Below are 27,393 nucleotides of genomic sequence, written 5' to 3'. Positions count from 1 at the left end.
GGAAGAGGCAATTCCTTCACCTATCCAAGAAGTGAGCTATTCTGCTCTACAGGTCTCCAGAAATGGTGGGCAGACACAGGTTAGGAGAGAGCAGGGCCATGCCTATTAGTAGCCTGGTCACCTCACTCAATTTACTTAGTCTTTAGGTCTCTGTTTCCTCATCTGTGAAGTAGTAGTACTCTTAAGAAATGAGGGCTGGGGGTGTAGCCCAGTGGTAGAGTCCTTGCCTACCATGTGCAAGGTCCTGGGTTCTATCCCCAACATACCAGCCATTCACCCACACACACATAAAAAAAATTTTAAAAAAGAAAGGAAGGAAGAAATGCTTAAAAAGTGAGATACCACATGTACAAATGGGGATAATAATTGCCAAATCCCACCTTATAGGGCTACAGTGCCTGGTACCATAGCAAGTGCTCAGTAAGTGATTTGTTTTAAGTACATCATGGTTTCTTGTCTGCCCCCCTTACTGTTATAAGATCAAAATGCACCTCAGTGAGGCTGAGGAGGCCCGAGTCTATCTTCAGCCTTCCTTTCCACACTCGTCCTTGCTGTTCCTTCGTGCTGTTCTCTCTTCTTTCTGTCTAGAATGTTCTTCCTTCCTTTCTTTGCTTGCCTTGGTCAACTTCAAAGTTTAACTCAATTGCTTCACCAGCCCTGGAATGTTCTTCCTGAAATCCCAGCCCAGAAAGACTCTTGCACCTGCCTCTGCAAAGGCTGAGAATCTGGGTGTAGCCCCGTGACTGTCATCATCCTGCACAGTCACCCCCATCCAGCATATGCTCGTGCACACACACGCACTTGTTTGTCATTATTAAAGGAACAGAAAAGAGGCAGGTGGTGTGCACATGTAATCCCAGCTACTCAGGAAGGTGAGGCAGGAGGATCCTGAGTTTGAGATCAGCCTGGGCAACTTAGTGAGACCCCGTCTCAATAAAATAAAATAAAATAAAGGGCTAGGGATGTAGCTCAGTGGTAGAGAGTCACTGGGTTGAATCCTCAGTACCCAGAACGCATGGGGGGACTCTTAGCTCCACTTAAATGAAACCTCAACAACATACCATTTTCTACCTATCAGACTAGCAAAATTCAATGAGTCCCAAGACACTGGGGTGGCAAGGAAGCAGGCACTTGACAAGAGCATAAATTGGAGCATATTCTGAGAATTGGGTGACATCGATCTTTCCACATTTAGTAGGCACATAGAGCAGAGGACATGCATCAATGCGTGCAGTGGCAGAAGGCTGGGAATCACCCAAAGGTCCATCACTGGGGACTGATGAATGAAAGTGGCGCCCTACTGTGCACGCAGCATTATGTAGCCAAGAAACAGAGAAAAGTTCTTTATTATTAAGATGGAAGGCACACTGAGAAGCGTGCCAGGGGGCAGCATGGGGAGTTTCTACAACGGCTGCCATGGTGTATAAAGGGAGAAAATATATACAAGCATTTGTATTAGATGCACAGAGAATACACGAAGGTCGTATTGATGGCAACACACCAGGAGCCTCCAAAGACAAGGCCTGAGAGTCTGGGAAACAGGAGGAGGGGGAGCCTTAGCTACCCCATGTATCTTTTTCTGTCTTTTAAATTTTACACTTAAACATTTTTTATCTAATTTAAATAACTTTTTAACAAAGGAAAAAACTTGCCGTAAAATGGAAATGAAGGTAAGTCCTAAGCACCAAGATGAAGAAAGATACCTTGAATTTGTTTCCAGGGGTGAGAGGGTCCATGGCAAATCTTTACCCTTGGGCCAGCTGCCCCCCACTTGCAGCTGGGCACTGTCAGTTGAGGGTCAGAGAATTAGAATCTTGTTTCCTTACGAGCCTGAGTAAAACAGAAGAAGGATAAACCTGCTATCAGTGGCTGGGGAAAATTCACGAATGAATGCATACCAAAGCCCAAAAAGAAAGATTAGAATTTGGGGCCCCAGGGCTCTTTCACCACTGCAAACTATGATAAGGACCTTTTGTACCCATAAAGCTCCTACTAAGAGCCTCTGAGGATCCACTGCCTGAGCATGCACAGGCTCTGGGTTCAATCCCCAGCACCACCAAAAACAGAAAACAAAAACAAAAGCCTCTGGAGACCATCTGGAAGGAGTGTTGGGTGGAGGGGCTCCAAGGCTAGACCCAGGTGACCTCCACAGGAAAGACCAACCAGAGGAAGGTGCAGAAAGGCCCATCAGCTCCAGCGACCCCTTTCCTGGCCAGCCTTGATTTAGAGCTAACTGAAAGGTCCCCTCCCCACCCCCACGTAGCCAGGGTACAATCTGAGGGTCAATGCTCCTGAGGAAAGCTCTGCCAGCCTTATTAGGGAGAAGGCTGGTTACAGCCACCAAACCAGCCTCAAAAGAGAAGATGTTACAAGAGGGACACAGGAGTCTCAGGGGCTGGGCAGGACCAATGGCTGAGTCCTCCAAGGCTGGCTCAGGTCGTGCCCCACCTGCCCTGCCCTTCCACCTCCCCTCTCCTTACCTTTTCTGCATCCTCACTTGCTAACCCCACCCCATTTGGATCTCAGCACAGGCTTCAGGCCTCAGTCCTGAAGGCCAACCCTCTGACAGCTCTTCTCTTTTGTCTTGGTCAGCAGAGTTAAACAGGTTCCTGTGCCTGTGTGTTTATCCGTCTCCCTGACTACACTGCTGACTCCCAGGGGAAGGGAGCCATCAGGTAACCCTGGGTTTGTGTCTCCTCCCTCTCCCTTGGTTCAGGGCTCAGGCTCTGTCGAGCAGCTGTGCTCAGCTGGCCGGCTCCCTTGGGGCCAGGACCAATCTCCCCCCAGTTTCAGGGTGGCTAGCTGCCCCCTGCTGAAGGGGGTTTGGCAAATGCAAACTATGTGCCAAACTAACTGTAAGAGAAACAGCATCTAGACTCCTCCCTCCTTCTCCCCTTAGGAGCCAGAATGCTCCCAAGTCCGCTCCTGTCACTCTCTTGCTACCCATTTCCCTCTAAATAACATCCAAAGCCATTTGCCAGGCACAAGAGGCTTTACCTGGCCTGGCCCCAGTTCTCTACCCCCCACCTCCTTCTGCTCTGGGCAGGTGGCCTTGCCGTCTGGTAGCAAGCACCTTCCTTGCTCAGACCCAGTGCCTTGCTGTTATTCCCCCCGGGAATGCTTCCCCTCAAGGCTGGCCCCATCCAGGCTCTGCTGGTCTAAAATCACAAACCCTGCAGCAACTAGCTCTTTCTATTGCTCCCACCATAAGTCAATCTCTCCTTTTCTGGCACCTCCAGAGTCACCCCTTGATCTACCCCAGGGATGGCTGCTTATAGGGCCTGAAACAATGGAGCCATGCCTTCTGGCCAGAGAGCAGGCCACACTGGACAGGGGGACAAGAGGGTGAGGCAGGGTTGCTGCGAGCTGTCTGAGCTCCTGGACCCAAACCTTGGATCTGCACAGGTGTCTCCAAGGGTTCTGGGAACTACACTCTCCCTCTGCAGGCTCCCAGCCCAGGGTCTACATGAAGGCTGTACCTTGCCCTCACCTTTGGAGGTAACCCTTTTATTAAACCTTCCTCAAATCACCCAACCCAGGCAGTCTCTTTCCTTTCAGGTCTCCATCTGGCAACACATGTCTGTTGTGAGCTGTCCCCCACTAGACCACAAGTTCAGGGAAGACAGGGACCCTTTACACTCTCTGAGGCACCTCAGCCTCTGTGTCACCACTGGCACATGGTGGCAGCTCACCAGGTGTATGTTAAATGAGTGTCTGGAGAAAGGGAGAATCAATCTGATGTGAAGAGAGGTTGGGGGGCTGGAGGACAGGCTCTAATGCAACCCGAGCTCAAATGCAGCCTGGGCAACAGTGATAAGGGGCTTCTCCCAAGGCAGGAACCCTGCTATGTCATGCTTAGCACTTCTTGGCAACCTCGGATGGCGCTGGGTTTGTTTTCTTTGAATGTCTTCCCACTGGAATGAATTCCCCATAGGCAAAGGCCACGTCTGTCTTGCTCACTACGGTATCCTAAGAGTTGGAACAGTGCCTGGCATACTCAGAAGATGCTAGATCCACGTTTGTTGAATAAGCTAGAGGAAAACGAGTTCTCCAAAAGAAATAACCAACTGGCCGAGGACCTCAACAGCCTGATTGGGTGGTTTGGACATGGGAGAGGAAAACAGAGGAGGACCTACAGGTCCCACTGCAGGGGAGCGAGCAAACTAGGGCTTGTAGAAAGATGGGGCTGAGGGGACCCAGGCTGATGACCATTAGGGAGGTGGCCGCTGTGACATTTGGGCAAGGCAACATGAGATCGGTGAGGAAGAAGGGGGCAGAATTTCATCACTGTCTGGCTATGAATGAATAAGATGACCCTGGAGTGTTTTGCTCATTCTATGCACTGGGAACTGAGGCTACACTTCCAGGCCTGCGGTCCTGACAAGGGAGCGGCCGGTGTCATCCTGTTTCTAACCTGTCTGAAATGGGAAAGCTGCAGAACGGAAGTGGCTGGGGGGAAAAGTTAAGTAAAATCAAATCTGACCACGTTGTATTAAAAGTGTGACCAGAGACATAATAAAATAAATAAGTGCGTGACCACAGAGATCTGTACAGAGAAAGCTACAGGCCGCTGTACCCTGAGGCCTCCTAGGTGGTGGTGGCCACAGGGGGAGTATAAGAACCATCTCCTTGTGAGCAGAGATGGGGGTTTGGGACCCTGAGGAGTTAGGCAAGCTGGAGGAAGAAGCCAGCAAATAAAAGGAGGGCAGGCAGGGCAAGAGGTAGAACAAGGAAGGGTGGACAGTGTCACAGAAGCCAAAAGAACAACCTTGAAGAAGGGAGAAGCAGCCAATGGTGTCACACGTCAGAGGAAGGCGCTGGTTGGACCTGAGGGCCTCATCCTGGTGGGGCGCCTGACTGCTGGCCTCTGGGACTGGCTGAAGAGCTGGCAGGGCCAAGTCGGTGTTTGTGAAGAGCCTGCTGCCCGTCCCAGCAAGGCCTTCCTGGCATCTGCCCTAAACCTCATTTTCAGCAGATTGCCACTGTCTCACAAATCCATTCTTTCTTCTCCCCGTGGTGGCAGGGCTCCCAAATTTTACCTAGAGCCACTCAGCTAAAGATCACATTTCCTCATTTCCCTTACAGCTAGGTGGGACCCTGGGACAGGGACAGGGCATTTCTAGGTCTTGCTCTTAGCAGAAGGCCAAAGTTCTCCTTCACATACACTTCATCTCCTTCTTCCCGTGACTGGAAGGCGGAGGTGGAGAGGGGTAACTCCACCCGCACCCTGAGGACGCGAGCAGCACCCAGGTGATGGAGGAGCCCAGAGGCGCAGGAGCCTGGACACAACCAGATCCTGGCGCCAGCCTGTACCTTCCAGACAGTGTACACTCTTCTCAAGACGCTCTACATGGGGACTTCTGTTAGGGTAGCCTAACTCATGGGAACACATCATTTAAACTGGTACAAAGGCCATCCTGGATCAGATGGGCAGTTGCTCAGCTCATCTCTGCTAGGGGCCCCAGGGGACAGTGAGAGAGGCCATTGGCATTTCCCTTGATGAGGTCCTCAGTCTCCACACACCAGGCCATCTTAATCACCTGCTACACAGCCATCATTCATAAATGGGTCCAAACCTTTCAGGAAACGGTCTGTCCCCTCACTGACACAGCGTAGAAAGGAGTAAGAGCAGTCCGTGGCGCGCAGCTGCAGCCTGCCTCCCTGACCTTTAATGGGGCCCACATCCAGCTCCTTTTCTCCTCCCACCAGGTCAATCAGTGCCTGGGTGCATGATGGGGTTGCCACGTACACAGAAATGCTCCATGCATCAGAGGGGCAGAATCACAAACACTGCAGTGGGATAGCACCAAAGGTAAAGACCATGAACCTGGAGCTAAAGGCCCAGGTGCAACTACAGCCATGCTACTCAGCAGCCAAGTTACTGACCCTGATGGGCCTCCACATCCTCAGCTGCAGAGGGTTACAGTACAAGGCTGAGCTTTTAAGCCAGGTGTGTGGCATGTCTATAATCCCACTGGCTCAGGAGGCAGGAGTTTTGCATGTTTGAGGCCAGGTTTAGCAACTCAGACCCTGTCTAAAAATAAAATAAAAAGGGCTGGAGATGAAGTGCAGTGGTTGCATTCCCCTGGGTTCAATCCATCCCCAGTACTACCAAGAGAAAAGAAAGAAAATTTTCAGGACCCAGGGCTCCATGAAGAGTTTCTAGACTCAACACCAAAAATACCATTCTTTGAACTTCAGTACAATTAAAAATTTTCATTCTATCAAAGACTATGAAAAAGATGAAAAGATACAGGGTGAGAGAAATTACAAACAACATATCCAACAAAATTCTTGTATACAGACTATATAAAGAAATCTCAAAACAATCCAATTAGAAAATGGGCAGCCAGGTACAGTGGTGCATGCATGTAGTCCCAGCTACTCCAGAGGCTGAGGTGTGAAGATAGCAAGCCCAGGAGTTTGAGGCCAGCCTGGGCAACACGGTGAGATCCCATGTCAAAAAAAGAAAGAAAAGAAAAAAAAAAAACAAACAGGCAAAATCCCCACACATTTCACCAAACAATAGACAGCAAATAAGTACAATAAAGGTGTTCAACATTAGCCTCTAGGAAAATGCAAATTAAAGTCATAATGTATTGCTACACATCTATCAGAATGGCTATAATAAAAAAATAAAGATAGGCCAAGCATGGTGGCACACGCCTCTAATCCCAGCAGCTCGGGAGGCTGAGGCAGGAGGATCATGAGTTCAAAGCCAGCCTCAGCAAAAGCAAGGCACTAAGCAACTCAGTGAGACTGTCTCAAAATACAAAATAGGGCTGGGGATGTGGCTCAGTGGCCAAGTGCCCCTGAATTCAGTCCCCCCGCCCCAAACCAAAAATAAAGATAACACCAGATTCTGGTGAGGATGTGGACAAACTAGATCACTCTGACATTGCTGGTGGGAATGGTACAGACACTGTAGAAAAATTGTTATTATAGTTATTATAGGACCTAGTTATTATAGGACCCAGGAATTGCATTCTTGGATATTTATTGCAGAGAAAAGAACACTAATGTTTATACAAATACCACACACAAGTGTTTTAGCAGTTTTATTCATAAAAGCTCCAAGCTGGAAACAACCCAAAGGTCTCACAATGCATAAAGGTGAAACCAGGTGCCTGGGATGCTACCAGCAATGAAAGGAAACAAACCATTGATACAACCTAGAAGGTTCTCAAGTGAATTACATTGAATGAAAAAAGCCAACCTCCAAAGGTTACACCTTCTGATCCCAGTTAAATGCTACTGTTTCAATGACAGAGGTGGAGGAGAGTAGCAGTTGCTAGGAGTTGGTGATGGGGAAGAGAGATGGCTATGGTTATAGAGCATGAGGGAGAACTGTGGGGACTTGTTCTTCTGTCTTGGGATGGTTACATGAATCTATGCATGACAAAACCACACACACATAAATCTGAATGAGCCCTGTAGACTGTACCAGAGTCAATGTTCTGTGTGTTTGGTGCTGGGGACTGAACCCAGGGGCGCTCTACCACTGAACTACATCCCCAGTCCTTTTTGAGACATGGCCTAAGCTGCTTAGGCTGGCCTCAAACTTGTGATCTTCCTGCCTCAGCTTCCTGAGCAGCTGGGATTACAGGTGTGCACTACTGTGCCAGGCCAATATCCTGGTTCTGATATCGCACTAGATATGAGTCACCACCACTGCAGGAAACTGGGTGAGGTTAGAGGCACATAAGACCTCTTTATATACTACTCTTCAATATCCAGTGACTATTTCAAAAGTAAAATTTAAAGAAAAATCTGTCAGAGATGCACACTGACCCACATTTACAGATTAAATGACACAGATCTGGTATTTGCTTTAAAAGATACTCCAAGGAGCTGGGGTATGGCTCAGTGGTACGGCCCAGGTTTAGTACGCATGAGACCTTGGGTTTGACCCCCAGTCCCAAACAAAAAACAAAACAAAATGGCAAAGCAAAAAAAAAAAAAAAAAAAAAAAAAATACTGTAGGAAGAAAGGATAAAGAGGAAAAAGTGGAAGAAATAGATGACACAAAGTGTTGATGCTGGGTGAAGACTATCTAGGGGTTCTCATACTTTCTAATTTTGTTTTTGAAAATTTCCAACATAAAAGTTCCCAGGGGTACGTGATACAACAGAAGGGCTAAACCTAGTTATCAGCTGGTAGCCTATGTATTGTTGTAACTTCTGAGCACAAATCAAACTCAAAACATATGGTTCTGTTTCTTTACAAAGCTTTATTATGAATTTTTATTATGGGTCTTTCATAAATCACACTCTTCATTTATCTCTGTTTACTACCTTCTCCCTTCTAGAGGTCCCACAGAATCATTAAAAAATAGAAATCTATAAATACACATTGAGGATTATGCAGTTTCTACCTAGCGACAGCAGCAGGGCCGGTGTCTAAGTGGTCTGTTCCTCTCCCAGCGGTTCCTCTGGAACAGTCACAGCACTGCAGCCTCTGGAATCTCAAGGGCAGAATCAGCCCCCTTTTCCAATGCCCACCTTGTCCCTTAGCACAATGGCATTTAACAGGTGTTTGTTTTGGACAGTGAGGGTGACTGCGGACCTGCAGAAATGCTTACTGGGGTGACTGCTCCAGAAGGCAGGGCGAAAGGCAAGCTGGGGTCAGTCCTAGCCTGACCTGGGGATTGTATTTCAACTCACTAGGCCAAATGCCAAGGGCGATCAGACTCCCACAAGGGAGGGGGTTTGCACATAAGCTCAGGCTAAGTGCTTTCTGCTGAGAGCCTGAGGTCTCTACAAACCTGACAAATTCCTATCTGGTCCAGAGTCGAGGAATCTTGATTTTTTTCACTATCATATCCTCTTCAGTTCCTGACAAGCGTCTGTCTCCTTCCAGGCAAAGGAACAGAATGCCCTAGAGAACACTAAGTTTAGAGGACAAAGTCTCCACCAAACTGTCAAGTTATTCAAGTTTCCAAATTCACCAAAGGAATAGAAAATTCAGGGATGACTGGAGGCTGGGGACACAACTCAGTGGTAGGACACTTGCCTGGCATGCGCAAGGGCCTCGGTCCAGCCCCAGACTATGAAAAGGAAAAATAAAATAAAATAAAAGATTGTGGAAGCTGAGTGGCCACAGAAGTCATGTCATGGACCTCAGAACTCTAACCTGGGGAGCATTGTGCCCATCTTGTGTTAGCTTTTGGGCATCCCTGGCATTTTTCTTCCTTGTTACAATCTCCCTTATGAGACCAGCCAAAGGATATCAACTTGCCTGGCATCTTCTTTAAAAACTTATTTTCTGCTCTGTGGGGTACATCAAGGATGAAGTCTTCTCTCCCAGGAGGCAGAGGGTGAGCAGATTCCGCCTGGCTCCTTGGAGAACACCTCTGCACAGGCTGCAGGCTCCTCCCAGCCTGCTTCTGTCAGCACCAACTGGTCCATGCCAGTCTTCTAGTCTCAGCCACCTCTCTCAGCTTGTGGAATACAAGGCCAAGCCAGGCCTCAAAATCCCACCCTGGCCTGCTACATCCTTTTCCTATTGTTTAGAATCTATGGCTCCTTGATTAAGTCACAGTGTGACATATCCCACACTCCAGGCTCTTGTCAGGGAAGACTTTTTTCCCAGGAGGGGATAGGTCTTGGGCAGTTCTCCAAGCATACATTCCACAGAGGGACAATAAATGGCAAATCTCTCAGGATGGCCCTGCTTTGGGGAACTCTATCAATTGCTGGCCAGAGCATCAGCACTGCCCTGATGTGTCATTGTCCTGGACATTAACATATCTGCTCACAGCTCCTGACTTCTGCCAGCCCCACGTCAAAGCTGTGATGTGTGGTCCTCCTGCTTCCGTCATTATGAGGGAGTAGAGTACAAAGTTACTTTCCATCAGCTCAGAGAGCATGAGCAACCCAAGTGAGGAGGGAAATAAGAATGAGGTTCTGGGTTGACGAATTGGTGCCATAATTGTTCATGAGTCAAAAAAAAAAAAAAAAAAGCAGCCAGATATCCTGAAATATACACAGGGCAAGGAGTCCTCCCGGCAGTAAGCAAAGCAGCAAAGGACCCTTTCTTTTCCTGCCACTTTCCCTGTTCTTCCAGGTTGCAAAGGAATCAAATCCTGTGATGATAAATGAAGTGACCAGCTGCTGCCACACTCTAGCAGGTAGCAGTATGGCCCTTTGGATTAAGAAAGTCTCATTATTACTATTGTTTTGTCCTCAACCAAATATCCGGTGAAAACAGATAATCTGAATATAAGGTCTGCTGTTAAAATCATGCCCCATCACATCCTGCAGCTGCAGTTTGGCCACAAGGAGGTCACTCTCTGTTCTGTCCTCCAGAGGTTTTTACTTGCCCAGGAGAGTGGAATCCGCATCTCTGTACAAGCCAGACTTCTTTCTCAGCTCACGAGAGGGACCTAAAAAGAAGAAGAAGCAGGGAGCTTGCTTGGTGGGGCCCTTCCTGCTGTCCTACGGGAACCAGCACCAGGGCTGTGAGGGGCGGTCACCGGGTTGCAGGACACTCAAGCACTATGGAACGAGAAGGGCACGTGGGAGTAAGGAGAGGCAAAGGGAAAATATTTTCTCTCACCAGAGTGGTGTTAAACCCACTGGGAGCCTCCTTCCCACCAAGAAACAGAAAAGCTGGCTGAGGCAGACTCTCTGCACCTGGGTCTCCAACTCACTTCTTCCTGCGGATCTTGGGTTTCTTCACGGGTCGCAGATAGGGGTTATCGATGACATTCTCCTCCCCATTCCGGCTGCCCGACAAGGAGGGGTTCTGCTGCAGGACAGAAGTGTTCTCCTTCTCGGCTCCAGAATCATCCTTTGAGCAAAAGCCGAAATAAAGCAAAACACCAATGGCATGAGGGAAGAGACTGTGCCCGTCACAAGAACTACCATTGGCGTCTCTTTTGACTAGGAAACAAGAAGGCCGAGAGCTGCCTTCTTTCCAATGTTCCTATCTCTGCCCCAGGTGCACTTGAGGCCCAGGCAGTGGCCAACTCTGCCAGGAGAAGAGACTGTTGGCTTTGACCCCGTGGAGCAACAGTGGATCCAGAACCCCTCGAGATGTGGGGACATGAGTTAGGGTGAATGGAGGCCTGGGAGAGGTAGGGAGTTGCAGCAACAATTTCAAAGCTTCAGGGAAGAAGCCCAACCCAGTGGGGAGATAAAGAAAAGGGAGTTCACCCTGGATGCCTTGCAGGACTGGGAGACACAGGCCACAGGCACAGGGTACTCCTAGGCCAGAACCAAAAGAAATCATAACAGATTTTTCCCCAAAGTAATTTCTGGAATTTACAACATGGTATCAACAACCATATCCCAGCATAGCTGAAACCTCCCGGTCCTGAGGGTTCCCAAGGCAAAGCTCAGAGCCTGCAGGTACCATCATGTGTACCTCATCAATTATACTCTCCTTTGTTTTGCATGTTTTAAGGTCTATGACCAGTGACTCATAGTTTTTCCTTTAACAAAAATATCATTATTACTCTCTTTTTGCAGTACCAGAGAACAAACCCAGTGCCTTACACATGCTAGAAAATTTTGTTCTATTACTGAGCCACATTCTCATCCCTTTTTACTTTATTTTGAGACTGGGTCTGGCTAAGTTGCCCAGGTTGACCTTGAATTTGTATCTTTCTGCTTCTGCCTCTTGAGTATAAAGCAGTTTTTTTTTTAAACATTTACTTTTTAGTTGTAGGTGAACACAATATCTATCTTATTTCTATGTGGTGCTGAGGATCGAACACAGTGGCTCACACATGCTAGGCGAGTGCTCTACCTCTGAGCTACAACCCCAGTCCTAAAGCAGTTTTTATTGTTTATTTTTTGAGGAAAATGTTTAGTCCACATACTTTCAGTACGATTCCAGTTAAATCACAATTGTGTACATGTAGGAAAAAAGGTGATAACCTGAAATTTAAAAAACTGTCCTGGGAGTAAGGGTGATTGCTCTCCTTTTCTAATTTATACTCTTCTCTGTTTTGCATGTTTTTAAAAGTGAGGCTGCAGGGGCAGAGGGAAAAATCATACCAAAAAATTTGACCTAGAAGGACAGAAGTGTTCTCCTTCTGGAGGGACCAGAAGCTGGTTGGATGGCGCCCCCTGGTGACAAATCAAGGGTTTCATAAGAAGAAGAAATTACAGAGATTCTTTTTCTGCAATTGGAGGCTGAAGCCCTCACCAACCTCAACCAGGAGAGGAATGCCATCAAAACAGACAGCAGAGTAGAGCACAGTGACCAGATAGCACAAAATTAACAGATGGTTCTCAAGGGATAGATGACCCAGGGTGTGGTCACCAGTCTTCAGCTTACTGGGCCTGGAGAAATTGGATGGTTTCTAGGTTCTACTGTACACTCTAAACCATGGATTGTCCCGAGGGAGCCAGTTCCCTGTAGGGCCCACATGCTTGCCCTCTCCACTGTTCAATCAAGTGGGACCACAATGCAACATGGGGCTATTCTGGACTTTCTGAAGACCCTCTTCAAAGAGAGTATTTCAAGATCAACCTAGCTCTTGACAGACCTGATGCCAGGCACAAGATCTGCCCACAGCCAGGTCTACCATAGACATGAAGCTCCCAGCCTGACTTTTCTTTCTTTCTTTCTTTTTTTTTTGGGGGGGGGGGCTGATATTGGGGATTGAACTCAGGGGCACTTGACCATTGAGCCACATCCCCATCTATTGTTTATTTTATTTAGAGACAGGGTCTCACCGAGTTACTTAGCACCTCGCTTTTGCTGAGGTTGGCTTTGAATTTCTGATCCTCCTGACTCAGCCTCCTAAACTGCTGGGATTACAGGTGTGTGCCACAGCGCCCGGCTCTGAAATTCTTGATGGCTTGACTGAGTGGCATCTGCCTTCATCCTATCATTTCTTTACCATCAACATCCTATCCCCAAAGTTATTGGAAGGTCACTTCACTGTGCCTTAAGTGTGTTTTAACACAGGAGATGACGCAGCCGACGGTGCTGAAAAGCTACCCCTGGGACCATGCTATGCTGGAGGGTAATGAAGGTCCCTCCATTTTCCTCCTTATGTCCCACAAGAGCAGGATGACAGCTCTGTATCTTCCACATACAGCTGATGGAAGTAATCATGTTCTTGTCCCTTTCAGGGACAGGCAGCCTCAAGATGGGGAAAAGTAGGGGTAGTGGATCCAAGTAAAACATCCAACTGACCCAGAGAGTTCTAAAAGCACGGGAGCAGAAGGGTCTATCAGAATCTCCTTGAACCTGCAAAGGTCAGACACAGGCAAAGGCCTGCGAGCTCTCAGGATCCCCTGCTCTGGGGTGACTGCTTCCAGTCTCATGATTGTCACTACCACTCCCATGCCGACAACTCCAAGCCCACCTCCAGCCCTCACCTCACTCTGACCTCCAGCTCCTACAGCCACCTCCATACAGGTGCTGGTCAGCATCGCATGCTCAATGTGCCTAACGTTCCCTCACCAGACAGCTCTCGGTGTTCTCCACCCTTCCAAGCATTCAAGCCATGCTTGTTTCTTTTTGTTCTCTGACATCCTCTGTCCAGTGTGTTAGGAATCCTCCAGGATTCAGACCTTCAGATCAGGCAGAATCTGACCACTTCCGCCACCTCTGCTGTGACCCCTGACACATTGCACCAGCTTCTAAGGGCTCCTCCTCCTCTCATGTCCACACCCTTCAGGGCAATCAGAGTGATGCTTTCAGAAGTTCAAAAATGTCTCTCCTCTATATCCTCCCATGACCCCCACCCCTCCCAGCAGCTGATGAGGCCCATCTGATCCAATTCTCCTTCGATCTGCCTCAACCACTGTTTCTCAGGCCCTCTGCACTGGCCACACCCTCTGCCAGGCACTCTTCTCCAGATATCCACAAGGCTCACTCCCTCACCTTCTCCAAGCCTCTGCACAGATACAGCCTTCTCGGTGATCTACCTAAGCACCCCATTTAAAACTGAAACCTATATCCTCACCCTGGATTTTCCCCTACTGTATTTCGTCCAAGGCACTTTCATCTTTAATATGCTACTTAATGACTTAATTACATATTATGTTTATTTTTGTTCTTCCACTGCCAAACACAGGCTCTTAAAAGAGGTTTTGTCTGTTTTGTTCATTGCTTTATCTCAAGGAGCAGAAGAATACCTGGCATGTACTAGGTACAAAGTAAACATTTGTTGAGTGCATGACTGGTTCAAATTTTCATACAAAAGTTTAGACATGTGGATTGCCTGCACAAGGCAACAAGTTCAAATGTATGAGAGAAAAAAACATCATGTACTTTTTTAAAATGAACAGCTCTGCTGGGCATGGTGGTGCACGCCTGTTATCCCAGCAGCTAGGGAGGCTGAGACAGAAGGATTGCAAGTTCAAAGCCAGCCTCAGCAATGGCAAGGCACTAAGCAACTCAGTGAGACCCTGTCTCTAAATAAAATACAAAAAATAGGGCTGGTAATGTGGCTCAGGGGTTGAGTACGCCTGAGTTCAGTCCCCAGAAGCCCCCCAAAACAAAAAACAAAAATGAACAGCTTCTTTATGTTCAAGTACATGGAAAAATCAGAACTAGATTAAACAAAGTAATTATTCCTTATCAATAATCCTACAAATGCACTGTCTTCAACAGATAAAAGAATAATTTAAAACACCGGTTATTTAATTTGCTTTAACAATATCAGTGAATGCTGGAGACAGAAAATCACCTAAATGTCCATAGTGGACTCATTACATTATTACATCCATAAATGAAACTGCGAGGAATGAAGGAGCTCTTTATACACCAAGATACATACAGCCACAAAGCGTAAAAAACAATGGGAAGACCATTTGTGATCTGCTGTTTGTGTTTAAAACAATTTTTTAAAAAATGTATTTTAGTTGTCAATGGATCTTTTATTTTATTCATTTATTTATATATGGTGCTGAGGATCTAACTCAGGGCCTCACACATGCCAGGCAAGTGCTCTACCACTGAGCCACTACTCCAGTCCTGTTTAAAACAATTTTAAACACCCAATGTCTCTATAAGGATACACAAGAGATTGGAAAGACAGATGCTTTGTTGGGAGGGACAGAATGAGAGGAAGGAATGTCATTATACATCTTTTTTGTTCATTCTGAATTTTTAAACATATTATTATATTTCCCAATCCAACAAAATAAGAATAAATGCCTACATATAAACTCTTGCTAGAATCTTTGTCTCCAAGTCTCTATTTTACTTTGTACAGAAGAGCTTGGGGCTGTACAACCTAAAACCGCAGGGGAGAGAAGGATGTGTGCTGTGAGCCACCATGTGCCAGGCACCTGACATACATTAGCTCACTTTATCTCAGGCTCTCATCCCCTTGAGGTTGGTGTTCCCATTCTGATATGCACTTGTAAAGACACAGACTCAGGTATCCGTTAACACAATTAAAGTCACACATCCGGCAAGTAGCACAGCCTGGATATGAAGCCATGACAGTCTGCCCCAGGGTCACGTCTTTCTCCTCTTTGCTGTCTATACTCCTAGCTCGGCCTCTTTGTAGCCTGGGGTCCTCAGGCAGCCTCGGTTCCCTTACCACAGGGACCTACCTCATGTCACAACCTGTGTTAGGCAACACATCTGTGAGCCCTTTGACTATACAGTACTTACAAAGGTCTGGTGGTATTTGCTTAGCTTAGAGGCCTCCTTCTCATAAGGTGAGTTCAAAACAGAAGTATAAAATAACAAGTTCCACTGCTTTAAAGCCGTGAGCTTCCAGCCTAATTCTGAAAGGGATCAGTCAACACTGAAGGAACATGTATGTTCAAGCAAGGATGATCTTCAGCAAAGATCAGCGAGCACATCTCACTTGCAAACTGAAGTTGCTCCTGCCGTCTGGTGCCTCCCACCTTAGAGTACAGGAGGGGCCTTCAGTCTAACTATGTCCCCTAAGGCTCCAGACAGGGCAATTTTAAAGGATAGCTGAACTAGTAGTCTGAACAGAAGGACCCTGGGAGCCTTGAATGCATTACTGCCTCCAGCAGCTCTAGGATTCTGCTTGGCACTTTCTCTCAAGATGCAGGAAAAGAGAAGAGTCTCATTCTTTTACCTGCCAAGAATGGCACATCCCTAACCTGAAAAGAAAGTACAGCCTAAAACGAGCTCTGACTACCACATCTCCTCACCCTGTCTCTGCCCACACACACTATCCACTATCCCAGGCAGGGAATATCCATGTGGTAGCTAGTCCCCTGATGGGCGCTGGAGCGAATCCCTCCTACCCACCAATTCTGTAATGCTTCACTCTGTCCTGCATCAGAGTCCGACTCTGAGACTAGAGCACTCCCATCAGTCCACAACAGGCCCTCCTCCAGCAGGGCTGGGGATGAAACTCAGGGCCTCACACTAGGCAAGCGCTGTACCACTGACCTACATCCCCAGCCCTCTTTCTTCCACCTTAAAAAATAAAAATGCCACAAAAATACCTCTCTAAATTCCTTAATGTTTCCCCTCCTTTGGTCACCTCTCCATCTCTCTTCCCCCTTTTACAGCAAAAGTCCTAGAAACTGTCTGTGCTAGCACTGTCCAACAGGACTTCCTGTGATGACAGAAATGCTCCATATCTGTGCTGTGCAGTACAGTGGCCTCCAACCCTAGGTGGCTAGTGAGACTCAAAATAATTTATTTTTTTGGTACTGGGGATTGAACCAGGGATGCTTTAGCACTGAGCCACATTCTCAGCCATTTTTATTTTTCATTTTAAAACAGGGTCTCACTAAGTTGCTTAAGGCCTTGCTAAGTTTTTTTGGCCTTGAACTTGCAATCCTCCTCCTGTTTCAGCCTCCTGAGTCGCTATGATTATAGGCATGTGCCACTGTACCTGGGCAGGAATTGGTTGTTAGTTTTATTTAACTTTAATTAATTTAAAAAGCCACATGTGGCTAGTAATGGACAGTACAAGTCTATATTCATTGACTCCAAGTTCTCTCCTGTTCTCTGTGAATTAATGCCAGGGCCTTACTCTCATTCTTACTGAAATTGCTCTTATCAGGGTCAAAAACTACATTCACATTGCCAAATCCAATGGTCAAATTTGCAGTCCTGTTACTGTAACTGCAGCTCAGGAAGCAGCTGATGGCTCTTTACTCCCTGAAATTTTCCCTTCCCTTGGCCTCCAAGACTTGTCCTCTCCTGCTTCTCCTCTCACCTCTCTGGCTCAGCCATCTCAGTCTCCATGGCTGCTTCCTCCTCCTCATGACCACGAAGTAGAGGACAGCTCCACGGCCTGGTCAATGCACCTCTTCTCTTCTTTGCAGTGGTGGGGACTGAACCCAGGACCTCATGAATGCTAGGCAAGCACTCTGCCACCAAGCTAACCCCAGCCCTTTTTATTTGTATTATGGGACAGGGTCTCACTAAGTTGCTGAGGCTGTCCTCAACTTGCAACCCTCCTGCATCAGCCTCCCAAGTTGCTGGGGTTACAGGTGTGTGCCACTGCACTCAGCTCCTTTTCTTTCTAGTCCTCATTTGCTTCCTAGGAAAGCTCATTTACTGTCATGGTTTTGAGTCCACCTACATGACAACCAAATTGACATCTTTAGCCACAACTGTTCCTCAAACTCCAACATTTGGACCCAGCTCTCTACCTGACATCATCAGGTTCATGTCTAATAAGAATCTCAAGCTCAACACATCTGCACCTGAGCACCTGACTGCCACCCAGACAGCATGCAGCATCAGTCTCCCCTATCTGGCTGCAGACAACTCCCTATTTCCTGTCGTTCAGGCAAAAATCTTGGAGCCACCTTTCACTTTCTCTCCACCTCCAACATCTCACATCTGTTCTACCAGTTGGTGCTGCTCTGTAAAGAATCTAGAATTTGACCAAATGATCTCCTGGTGGTTTCATTGCTTTTGCCCCTACCGCCATCCCTCAGCTTATTGCTACAGCCTTCTAGCGGCTCTCCGGCTTCTGCTCTGCCCTCTGTGTTCTACCCTCAACACTCCAACCTGACTGATTCTGTTAACAAACCTCCATGAGATCCCAACCTTCCTCTGCTCATTATCTCCCTGGCTCCCATCTTACTGAGTAAAAGCAAAAATGTTTAATAAAATGTTTAAGACCCTGTAAGTCTGAGTCCCCCATGAGCTCTCCGACCTCATCTACTGCCTCCCCCTCGTCCACTCCACTCTGGTATCCTTGCTGCTCAGCTCAACAGCTAGGCCTCCACCTCAGGGCCTTTGCATCTACTGGTCTCACTGCCTGAAAAACTCTACCCCCAGATGGGAGCAGGCATTGATCTCTTTAGGTCTTTATTCAAATATCAATTTTATTTTTTTGCTTCTTTTTAGTTATATACATGACAGTAGAGTCCATTTTGATAAAGTTATACATGCATGGACTAGCTCTTATTCTAATTAGGGGCCCAGTCTAGTGGACACACATGATGGTGGGATTCACTGTGGTATAGCAGATATCAAATTCTAATCCTGTACTCCCTCATCTTCATCTTCACTTCCTATTTTTCCTTAGCTCCATGAAGTTTGTCTGTATTTCTTCCTTCTAATTCCCCAGAACCTGGACCTGAGCCTGGCCTGGCAGGTGCTCATTCAGTATTTGTTGAATGAATGAGTGAATTCCCAGGACATGGATATGTCTCTCCAGTTGGAGATCAGGTTACACCTGGATCATCATGGGCCTATCCCAGGGTGACAGGCCAAGGGCTGGATGGGCCAGTTGGGGGGAACTCTGAGGCAGGCAGAAGACAGGACCCACCGTGCTGATGTGGAGAGTGAGGTTCTCTGTGTCCGTCTGCTCATCCTGCTCCGAGGAATCTGTCTCTTCCATTTGTTGCATCTCCAGCTCAGATGGAAGAAGAGCTGTCAGGTAGGGGATGGTGAAAGGTCTGGCAGCAATCACTGGGGAAGTGGAAGAAAGCATGATTCTACTGACAGGGAGTCCCTGCAGCCTTCCCGGAGCCTTATAGCAAAACGACGGGCAGCACCCAGAGATAACACTGGTTCATGTGCTCCAAACACGTACAGAACGGGCCCAGCGATGCCCTGTGGCTTTACATGTGCCATCTTTAATCCTTGTTCCCACTGGTACATAAGCACAACTATCATCCCATTTGACATATGTGGAACCCAACACACAGACAGGTTGACTTTCTCAAACACAGAAAATAGCAGAGTGGGATCCCAACTCAGGCAATCCCAACTTGAGAGCCAATTTTTAGCAAGGAAAACTGAAATCAGACGGAACTGGGGCTATCAGCAGAATCTCAGCAATGCATTAGCTTTGTGATCTTATACCCAAGGTCAGTTAACCCCTCGAAGCCACATTTCTACAGCAGAGCACTGATATTTTCCGCCTGAAGGACCTAAGAACTCCAAGGGTGAGTATTTCCCTGGATCTAAAAGACATTTATGGTGAATGGGAATTTCTATCCTTCCAAAAAGCAATGAGGATGAAAGAAAGAAATTGATTTAAAAACAATACTAATGGGCTGAGGATATAGCTCAGTTGGTAAAGTGCTTGCCTCACATGCACAAGGGCCTGGGTTCAATCCCCCGCACCACAAAAAACAAAACAATACTAATTAGCCAGATATGGTAGTACATCTATAGTCCCAGCTACCCAGAAAGGCTGAGGTGGAGAATTGCTTGAGCCCAGGAATTTGAGAGCAGCCTGAAAAACACAGTGAGATCCTGTCTCAAAAAACAGGTAAACAGCCTATAATCCCAGCAGCTCAGGAGGCTGAAATAGGAGGATGGCAAGTTCAAAGTCAGCCTCAGCAACTTTGTAAGACCCTAAGAAACTCAGTGAGACACTGTCTCTAAATAAATACAGTGGTTAAGCATCCCTGGGTTCAATCCCCAATACCAAAAAAATAAAAATTTAAAATTTAAAAATAAAAATTAAGGGTTGGGGTTGTGGCTCGTGGTAGAACGCTTGCCTAGCATGTGTTCGACCTCGACTAGGTTTGATCCTCAGCACCACATAAAACAGTAAACTGATAAAATAAAGTTTAAAAAATAAAAATTAAGTGTGAGTCTCTGTATATTTTATGGAAGAACGTGATTATCAGGAGCTACTAAAAAATTATTTTTACTGTGGATCAGAAATAGATCAGGCAGGGCTGGGGATGTGGCTCAAGCAGTAGCGCGCTCGCCTGGCATGCATGCGGCCCAGGTTCGATCCTCAGCACCACATACAAACAAAGAAGTTGTGTCCGCCGATAACTAAAAAAATAAATATTAAAATTCTCTCTCTCTCTCTCTTTCAGAAAAAAAAAAAAGAAATAGATCAGGCAGCCATAAGGAACTAGGATTCAATGCTACCTAGTAGCCCTTGACCTTGAGTTAGCTACTTATTGCTCTTCTTTATAAGTCTTCGGATCCTACAAAGGTGGTGATAATAACAGTTCCTAACCTATAGGCTCATGAGATTGAATGGGATGATGTATAGGAAATCATCAGAAGTGTCTGGCACTTGGTAATGTCAGCTGCTATTATTCCAGAGCTGGGCACCTAGTAGGCATTCGGTGCTAAGGGCCTGTTGAATCAATGAATCACCCAATCTCCCTGTTTATTTTTGTATAAACTGAAGCTTCCTGTAGAGATGAGGAACTTATTCAAAAAGGCCAAATAGTGCAGAGACGCAAAGTTAAATGAGATGGAACCTGGGGAAGGGTGTTATGCAGCAACTGCACCAGATGCCAGTGCTCCTTCTACTTCTTGGGCTGCCACTTCTCCCCTGAGTCTCTGTGAGTCCTAGGGCTCAGCCACCCTTGTGGAAACCTAAACTCAATGTACCTTGAGCAAATAATCCCACAAAGGCATTTCTGTTTTGAAGTTATCAGATAGAGACAGGCTCTTAAGAGTGGAGAAAAGGAGCCAGGAATCTAAAGAATAAGCTGCCATCAGAGAGAAAGACAAAAGCTTATTCATTTCTCCCCACCAAGCCAATAGAAAAGAAAGATGGCATGATTATCTCAAATGACAAAGACAGGGTCCACAGAGGAAGCAACTCTTACATGGGAATGTGCTGACGTCATCTTTGAAGAGACTCTGGGTCTCGCCTGTCTTGGCCATGAACCGGGTGAGTGCCCGCTCCACATCGCGCCTCTGGGATGCAGCCTTCTCCCGCAGGACCTGGTAGTCCGACACAGGCTTACGGTAGGTCTACAAGAGAACAGCAAAGACACCGGGTAAGCTGAGGTACCCTTCTGCTCTGATGGGTCCCTGACTTGCTGTTGCTAGGTCCTTCCACCCCTCAAAATGACCCACTACCATTATTTACTGTAGAGATCTCCAGAGCACAGTGAAGGGATAGAGAGATGATGGTATAACCACATAAATATTTATTTGTAATCTTAAAAATTAAGAAACGTGCAAATGATTACAATAGAGCTGGCTCCGGCTTTCATTCAGTGCCTATGACAGCTGGTCTCAAGTGTAAGAGACACAACCTTAAGGAATAATGGGAGTCCCCCCGGGGAGCTGTGACAGGGACCTTCAGTTCCATCAGTGTAATATGACATCCTGCATTATATGAGTGGCTGCCATGTGGATTTGCAGATTGTACTATCCTGTTTTCTTAAATTTACCATCTCAAAATGGACACATTGCTCTGAAAGATTCCCTTAAGAAAAACAGGCTGAAGACGTTATCCTGAGTGCTGCAAATGAACAAGAAAATGACAGATGCCACTCCTTCTGATTATGAGCTTGCTGGCAATCACTGTGGAAAATAATCGAGATCTAATCTGAATAAAAAGTTATCCAAAACATGGCAAAAGAGATATTTTAACAATGACATGAAAGTATGAACTCTTCATGATATGGAGACAAGGCTTTTAAAGGAGGCAATCAGAAACATTTCCACATGTCACTGTTAATTCAAGTGTGTCACCTCTATAGTTCCCATATCCATACTTAAACAGACATAGAATTCTCTGACTAAAATCTTCCCCAAATTAAAATGAATTATTTATTTAATTATTTGTTTAGGTACTTGGGACTGAACTTAGGGAAGCTTTACCACTAAGCTACATCCCTTGACTTTAAAATTTTTTAATTTTTTGGGGGGTGCTGGGCATTGAACTCAGGGGCACTCGACCACTGAGCCACATCCCCAGCCCTATTTTGTATTTAATTTACATACAGGGTCTCACTGAGTTGCTTGGTGCCTCACTTGCTGAGGCTGGCTCTGAACTTGCAATCCTCCTGCCTCAGCCTCCTGTGCTGCTGGGATTACAGGCGTGCACCACCGTGCCTGGCTTGTTTTTATTTTTTGAGACAGGGTCTCACTAAGTTGCTGAGGCTAGACTTGAACTTGTAATCTTCCTGCCTCAGTCTCCCAAATCACTGGGATTACTGCCACGCACCACTGTATCCTGCAAGATTATCTATTAATGTGAATTATGTTTGTACAACATTACATTATAATATTTATAAAAATAAACAGGTATTTATTAGAATATATACATAATATTTTCACCATCAGTGACACACTATAAGAGTTAAAAAATGTTATGGGTTGAATTGTGTACTCATAAAGAACATTTTAGACATATTCAAGTCCTAACCCCTAGCACATAAGAATATGAACTTATTTAGAAACAATCCAAATCAGTTTGATCCCCAGCATCAGGAATAAACAAACAAACAAACAAAAACTACAAAATTACCTATAAACTCACCAAATATGGACCATGACATTTTGTAGAATATCCTTCTAGTTTATTTCTATGTGGTTAAGTACTTTCAAATGTTTTGGTGGAACAGGCAAATTCTGGCTTCAATCTTTGTTAGTTACACTTTTTGGAGGCAAATCTGAGAACATTTTTCTCACTTGTCATATTGTTTCTCAATGGGGAAAGATATTGTGAGTTCTGAACTGCTCTTTTACCAGAATTCCAGTCAATTTACTGAATTCCAGTCAGACAGACAGTAGGAATTGATAGTCAGAGTCCACTGCTCCTGAACGCTGCTTTACAGTCACCGTCCCCAGTGTGGCATCATCACTCACCGGAGTTTTGATGTAGGTGTGGGGATCAGGAAACTCAGGAAAATGGCTGGGGATGTGCGGTGGGTGGGGTCGGTTCTGCCCTGCAGTGAGGGCCTTGGGGGTCACTGGCTGATTGGTCACTGGAGCTGCAACAGAATCAATCACAAGTAATTAGTCCTCCTACTGAGAACCTGGTTTCTACAGACTATGGTCACTGTCTAAACTCCTTTTTCACTGGATCACAATTTTCAAAACAGCAGGCACGGGCTAGGGATGTGGCTCAAGCGGTAGCGCGCTCGCCTGGCATGCGTGCGGCCCGGGTTCGATCCTCAGCACCACATACCAACAAAGATGTTGTGTCCGCCGAGAACTAAAAAATAAATATTAAAAATTCTCTCTCTCTCCCCCCCCCACTCTCTCTTTAAAAAAAAAAAACAAAAAACAAAAAAACAGCAGGTACTTGTATTTCTATCAATAAAAAGCCTCTGATGGTTTAAGGACCTGAGAAGATCACCCCCACAATGTTCAGGATTGCTAGATGACCTTGGTTGACATTACCATCTATAATAATCTGCCCTCAATCTTTTAGGTAGATTGGTGTCTAGGACCAAAGCAGGTACCTTAAAGAGCATGCTGAAGAATGAAGGAAGTTAGATGGGTTACTAACTCTTTTTTTCAGAGAATCTAGGGTGGCTGGGGGGCATGGCTCAGTGATAGGGTATGTGCTTAACATGCAGGAAGCCTTAGGTTCAATCCCTAGCAAACACACACACACAAATTGTTCAGAGACCCCAAATAACAAAGGTATACACTCAGCTGGAGAAAGTTAGTATACGTTTAAGTGATTACTAAGGGGGCTGGAAATGGCACCTTCCGCTGCTATGCTGTGAGAGGAGTTCTTTAAAAGGTGCCAATGTGAAAAAGTGACTTTAAAGGAAAAAAATCCAGTGAATTCTTCCCAAGTCCTACAAGCCCAAATTAGTTGCTCCTGTTCAGTTCATGGCACCCAGTTTTATCTAAGGCTGAGTCACTAAATTTTTTGTTTAAACAGCCACATAGTAAATATGTTAGATTTTGTGGCCATATAGTCTCTGTCACAAAAGCAATCACAGATAATAAATTAATGTGGCTGAATTTCAATAAAACTTTATTTACAAAAACAGGCAGCAGGCTGCATTTGGCCCATAGGCCATGGTTTAGCAACCCTTGATCTAAGGAAGAACAACAACTTTCATGTTTTTCAAGCAGCATCATTCACTCTTCCGCACCTAAAGCACAAGAACTGTAGCAATATCTCAGAGATGGCTTTTCTTTTTGGCAAATAAACTTCACATCCTAATCCTGTAAGCCAAGAAATAGATTGGAAGTAGCCCTAAAGATTGGAAGAGAGCCTGTAGCAAGGAAACAGCTACTAATCTGACCCCTGACCTAGTCAATAATTCATTCCGCAAGCATTAACTGAGCACTTACTGAGTATTTCAGTTCAAAGTCACTTACGGGCAGTGATGACCATCCTCTGAGACCGTTTTGCATAAGCAGGGAGAGTGTCCACATTGAAACCTAAGAGACAAGAAAACAAATCACTGCCCAGTCAACTGAACTTTGTACGGGAAGGAGGTAATAATGTGGAAAATGACTTTAACTCCCACTCAAACCAATGTACTGTCCTTCACAAGAAGCTACAGTGGAATCCCCCAACAGGGAGTTAGGTGGTCTCTTAGACCAGTTCTCTCATGGTAAAAGCACATCAGGAGAACTATGAGGGAATCCAGACCACTCAGATGACATGGGTGCCTCCTAAGGACTCACCCCTCTCTCATGACCTCAACTCAGTTGCATGGAAGAATTTGAAACTGGGGTGTACTTACCCATCTCAACCAGAGTGACCACAATATCTGACAGCGTAGGCTGGGTCCTGGCTGTGTGCTCACAGTAAGACTTGGCACTCCTCCCAATTTCTGAAATGTCTATGAGAGGATCGAAAGCATGAGGTCTTATTCTCAGTTCCTCAAAAAGTTAAATATAGAATCACCATGTGAAGCAGCAATTCCACTTCTAGGTCTATATCCAAATGAATTGAAAGCAGGGACTTAGAGATACTTACATATCCATGTTCATAGCAGCATTGTTCACAACAGCCAAGTGGTGGAGAAAAATTATTCTCCACTGACAAAATGATGGATAAATTGTGGGGCATACATAGAATAGAATATTATTCAACCTTCAAAAGAAATTAGATTTATATATATTCAACATGGATGAACTCTGAAAACTCTTTTGGCAAATAAAATAAAATAAATGAAATAATCCAGACACAAAAAGGCAAATACTTTAAGATTCCACTTATATGAGATGCCTAGAAAAAGCAAATTTATATAGAAAGAAAGTAGATTAGAAGAAAAGAGAAATGGGGTGTTATTGTTTATGGGTAGAGTTTCTGTTTGAAATGATGAAAACTTCTGGAAATGGATAGAATTGATGGTTGCACAATATGATGAATGTAATTAATACCAATGAATTGTACACTTTAAAATGATTAAAACAAGCCAGACATAGTGATATATGCCTATAATCCAAGCTATTTGGGAAGCTGAGGTACATTCAAGGCCAGCTTCAGCAACATAGTAAGACCATGTCTCAAATAAAAAGGTCTGGAGTGTTAGAGTGCCCCTAGGTTTAATCCCTAGGAACATATACAAACCCCCTGGGAGAGAGAGAAAGAGAGAGAGGAAAGAAAAAAAAAGAAACGGATGGAAGCAGGGAGAGAAAGAGAAATAATAATAATAAGAGAATAATCAAGAGCTTACAATTTTCCTATCTCAGAATGTTTTACATATAAATCTCACTTATACTCACAACTCCCTGAGGTACAATTTATTACCCCATTTCACAAATGAGGAAACTGAGGTATGGGAGGTTTAGTGACTTGCCTAAGTTATTAAGGGACATAATAATGACTTATACCCAAGCCTATCTGATTCTGAAGCCTGTAAGTCACTTCATTCCCCACCCCCGCTTTTGCCTTAAGTCCTAACACCATTGCAGTACAAGGCATAGATCTGATGTTGGGTTGACTAGAAGACAGCCTAGTGTTTCCTGGTACTCACAGCTTTGCAGCATTTCTGTCAATGTTTCCACAGATGCTTTTTCAGCACTCTCAAACCCTGCTTCTGTGAGCAAGGAGCTCACAACCACTTGCAGGGTTCTCCTCCGGGCCAGATGATAGTTATCTGCAGGGTTAGTGGACTGTTTACTTCCTGATCTCTGTGAAATTGACAGGAGAGCGGGGGAAGACTTTCAACCACAGGACAAGGATACAATCACATAGTTCCCACATCATCAATGGCAAGCCAAAGTTCTTTTGCTAAATACTTAGCAATGCTTAATATTCAGAATTATAAATCTTGACCAACTAAGTAATACTTTAGCACCCAGGGTGCTCTAAATAAGAGATAACCTTTCTTCCAAACTAAAACGTTCCAGTAGGAAAAACAGCTTTTTCCTCCCACTTTCTGTGTTAAGAGATTATCAGAAAATATAGCTGAAGAAACATGTATGAAAAGATTGAATAAATCTACTTCCGCCAAAAGAAATAATCTCTCTCTTGTTCCATCTCTATACTAGTTCATTAGCAAGGAGAAATAAAACAATAACACATAAAGCTGAAGACAACAGGGCAAAGGATAATCGCACAGAAATGTAGAGAAGCTAAATATTTTGAAACGGAATCCTTCCCAACTTTAGATGGCCAATAAGAAGGTGAAAAAGGCTTCTTTGGACCAATCAGAAGGTGTTCCGGGTTCCCGCCCACCCAACAGAGAACTGGCCAATCAAGGCGCAGATCCACCAACTTAGGAGGCCGTCGCCAAGTCCTAAAGAGGGGAGGAGACGTTCGGCCTGAAACACCCTCCTCCTCTCAGAGCTCCTGGTGGGGCTGGATTTCTGGGCATGAGCGTGTTGCCCAGGCCAGGGCAAAGTTACAGAATGCCCAAACTCTCTGGGCTTCAGCCCTGCGCCTCCTTCCCTTACCGTTCCGGAGCTGCCGGCCCCGGCTGCGGCCGCCGTGTCGGCCATCTTGCTCTGGCGTCGTGTGCGCGAGCGCGGGGTGGGATGGGACTCGTAGTCACGGGGCGGGGAGTCGGCGAGAGGCGGGGCGGCGCGCGCCCCCCAGGTTTTCGGAAGCTCAGCGGGACTGGGGGTGAGGAGCGTCGATGACTCTGAGTTACGCGAACTTTTGTGAGAGAATTATTCTTGAGGCCTTCGGTGAGCTAAGGAATAGGCCAGGAAAATGCACTTTGGGTTTTACTGATTAAAAATAAATTATTTTAATGTGAATCGTTTCTCATAAAGAGCATAATCCTGAGAGGACCCCTGGAAGTCGCCTGCATTCGCAGAGGTTTCCAAATTTATCAGGTTATCAACACCTGGTTGGGCCATCCCAGTCCCAGTGCCTTCACCGTG

General features: G+C 45.8%; 2 protein-coding genes across 3 annotated transcripts in view; both read right to left on the bottom strand.

Annotated features, from left to right (window-relative positions):
• The window catches only part of CIMIP3 (ciliary microtubule inner protein 3), a gene marked incomplete at its 3' end in the record, with an annotated part of 62,047 nt that extends 60,225 nt beyond the window's left edge, over positions 1-1,822 (bottom strand). Inside the window, exon 1 of the mRNA XM_081294984.1 lies at positions 1,704-1,822. Within this exon, the coding sequence (XP_081151110.1) occupies positions 1,704-1,736 (33 nt within the window). The 5' untranslated portion in view covers positions 1,737-1,822. The remainder of the gene's footprint in view (positions 1-1,703) is intronic.
• TAF8 (TATA-box binding protein associated factor 8) lies at positions 1,704-27,031 on the bottom strand. 2 transcript variants are annotated; one of them, XM_081295498.1, is made up of 9 exons: positions 26,962-27,031; positions 26,040-26,196; positions 24,801-24,899; positions 24,430-24,492; positions 22,954-23,078; positions 20,958-21,105; positions 18,695-18,837; positions 10,652-10,791; positions 9,829-10,384 (listed from the first exon to the last, which is right to left on the bottom strand). In XM_081295498.1, the coding sequence occupies exons 1-9, from the start codon at positions 27,004-27,006 to the stop codon at positions 10,372-10,374; spliced, it is 933 nt and encodes a 310-aa protein (XP_081151624.1). In that variant the 5' UTR covers positions 27,007-27,031; the 3' UTR covers positions 9,829-10,371. The 2 variants fall into 2 exon arrangements, with proteins under 2 accessions (XP_081151625.1, XP_081151624.1); XM_081295499.1 differs by lacking the exons at positions 9,829-10,384; positions 10,652-10,791 and adding an exon at positions 1,704-1,830.
• Between the last annotated feature and the right edge of the window lie 362 nt (positions 27,032-27,393).

The sequence above is a fragment of the Spermophilus citellus genome (assembly GCF_964194105.1).
Source record: "Spermophilus citellus genome assembly, chromosome: 5".
In the NCBI taxonomy this organism is placed as follows: domain Eukaryota; kingdom Metazoa; phylum Chordata; class Mammalia; order Rodentia; family Sciuridae; genus Spermophilus; species Spermophilus citellus.
This window is presented reverse-complemented; position numbering and strand designations above follow the sequence as displayed.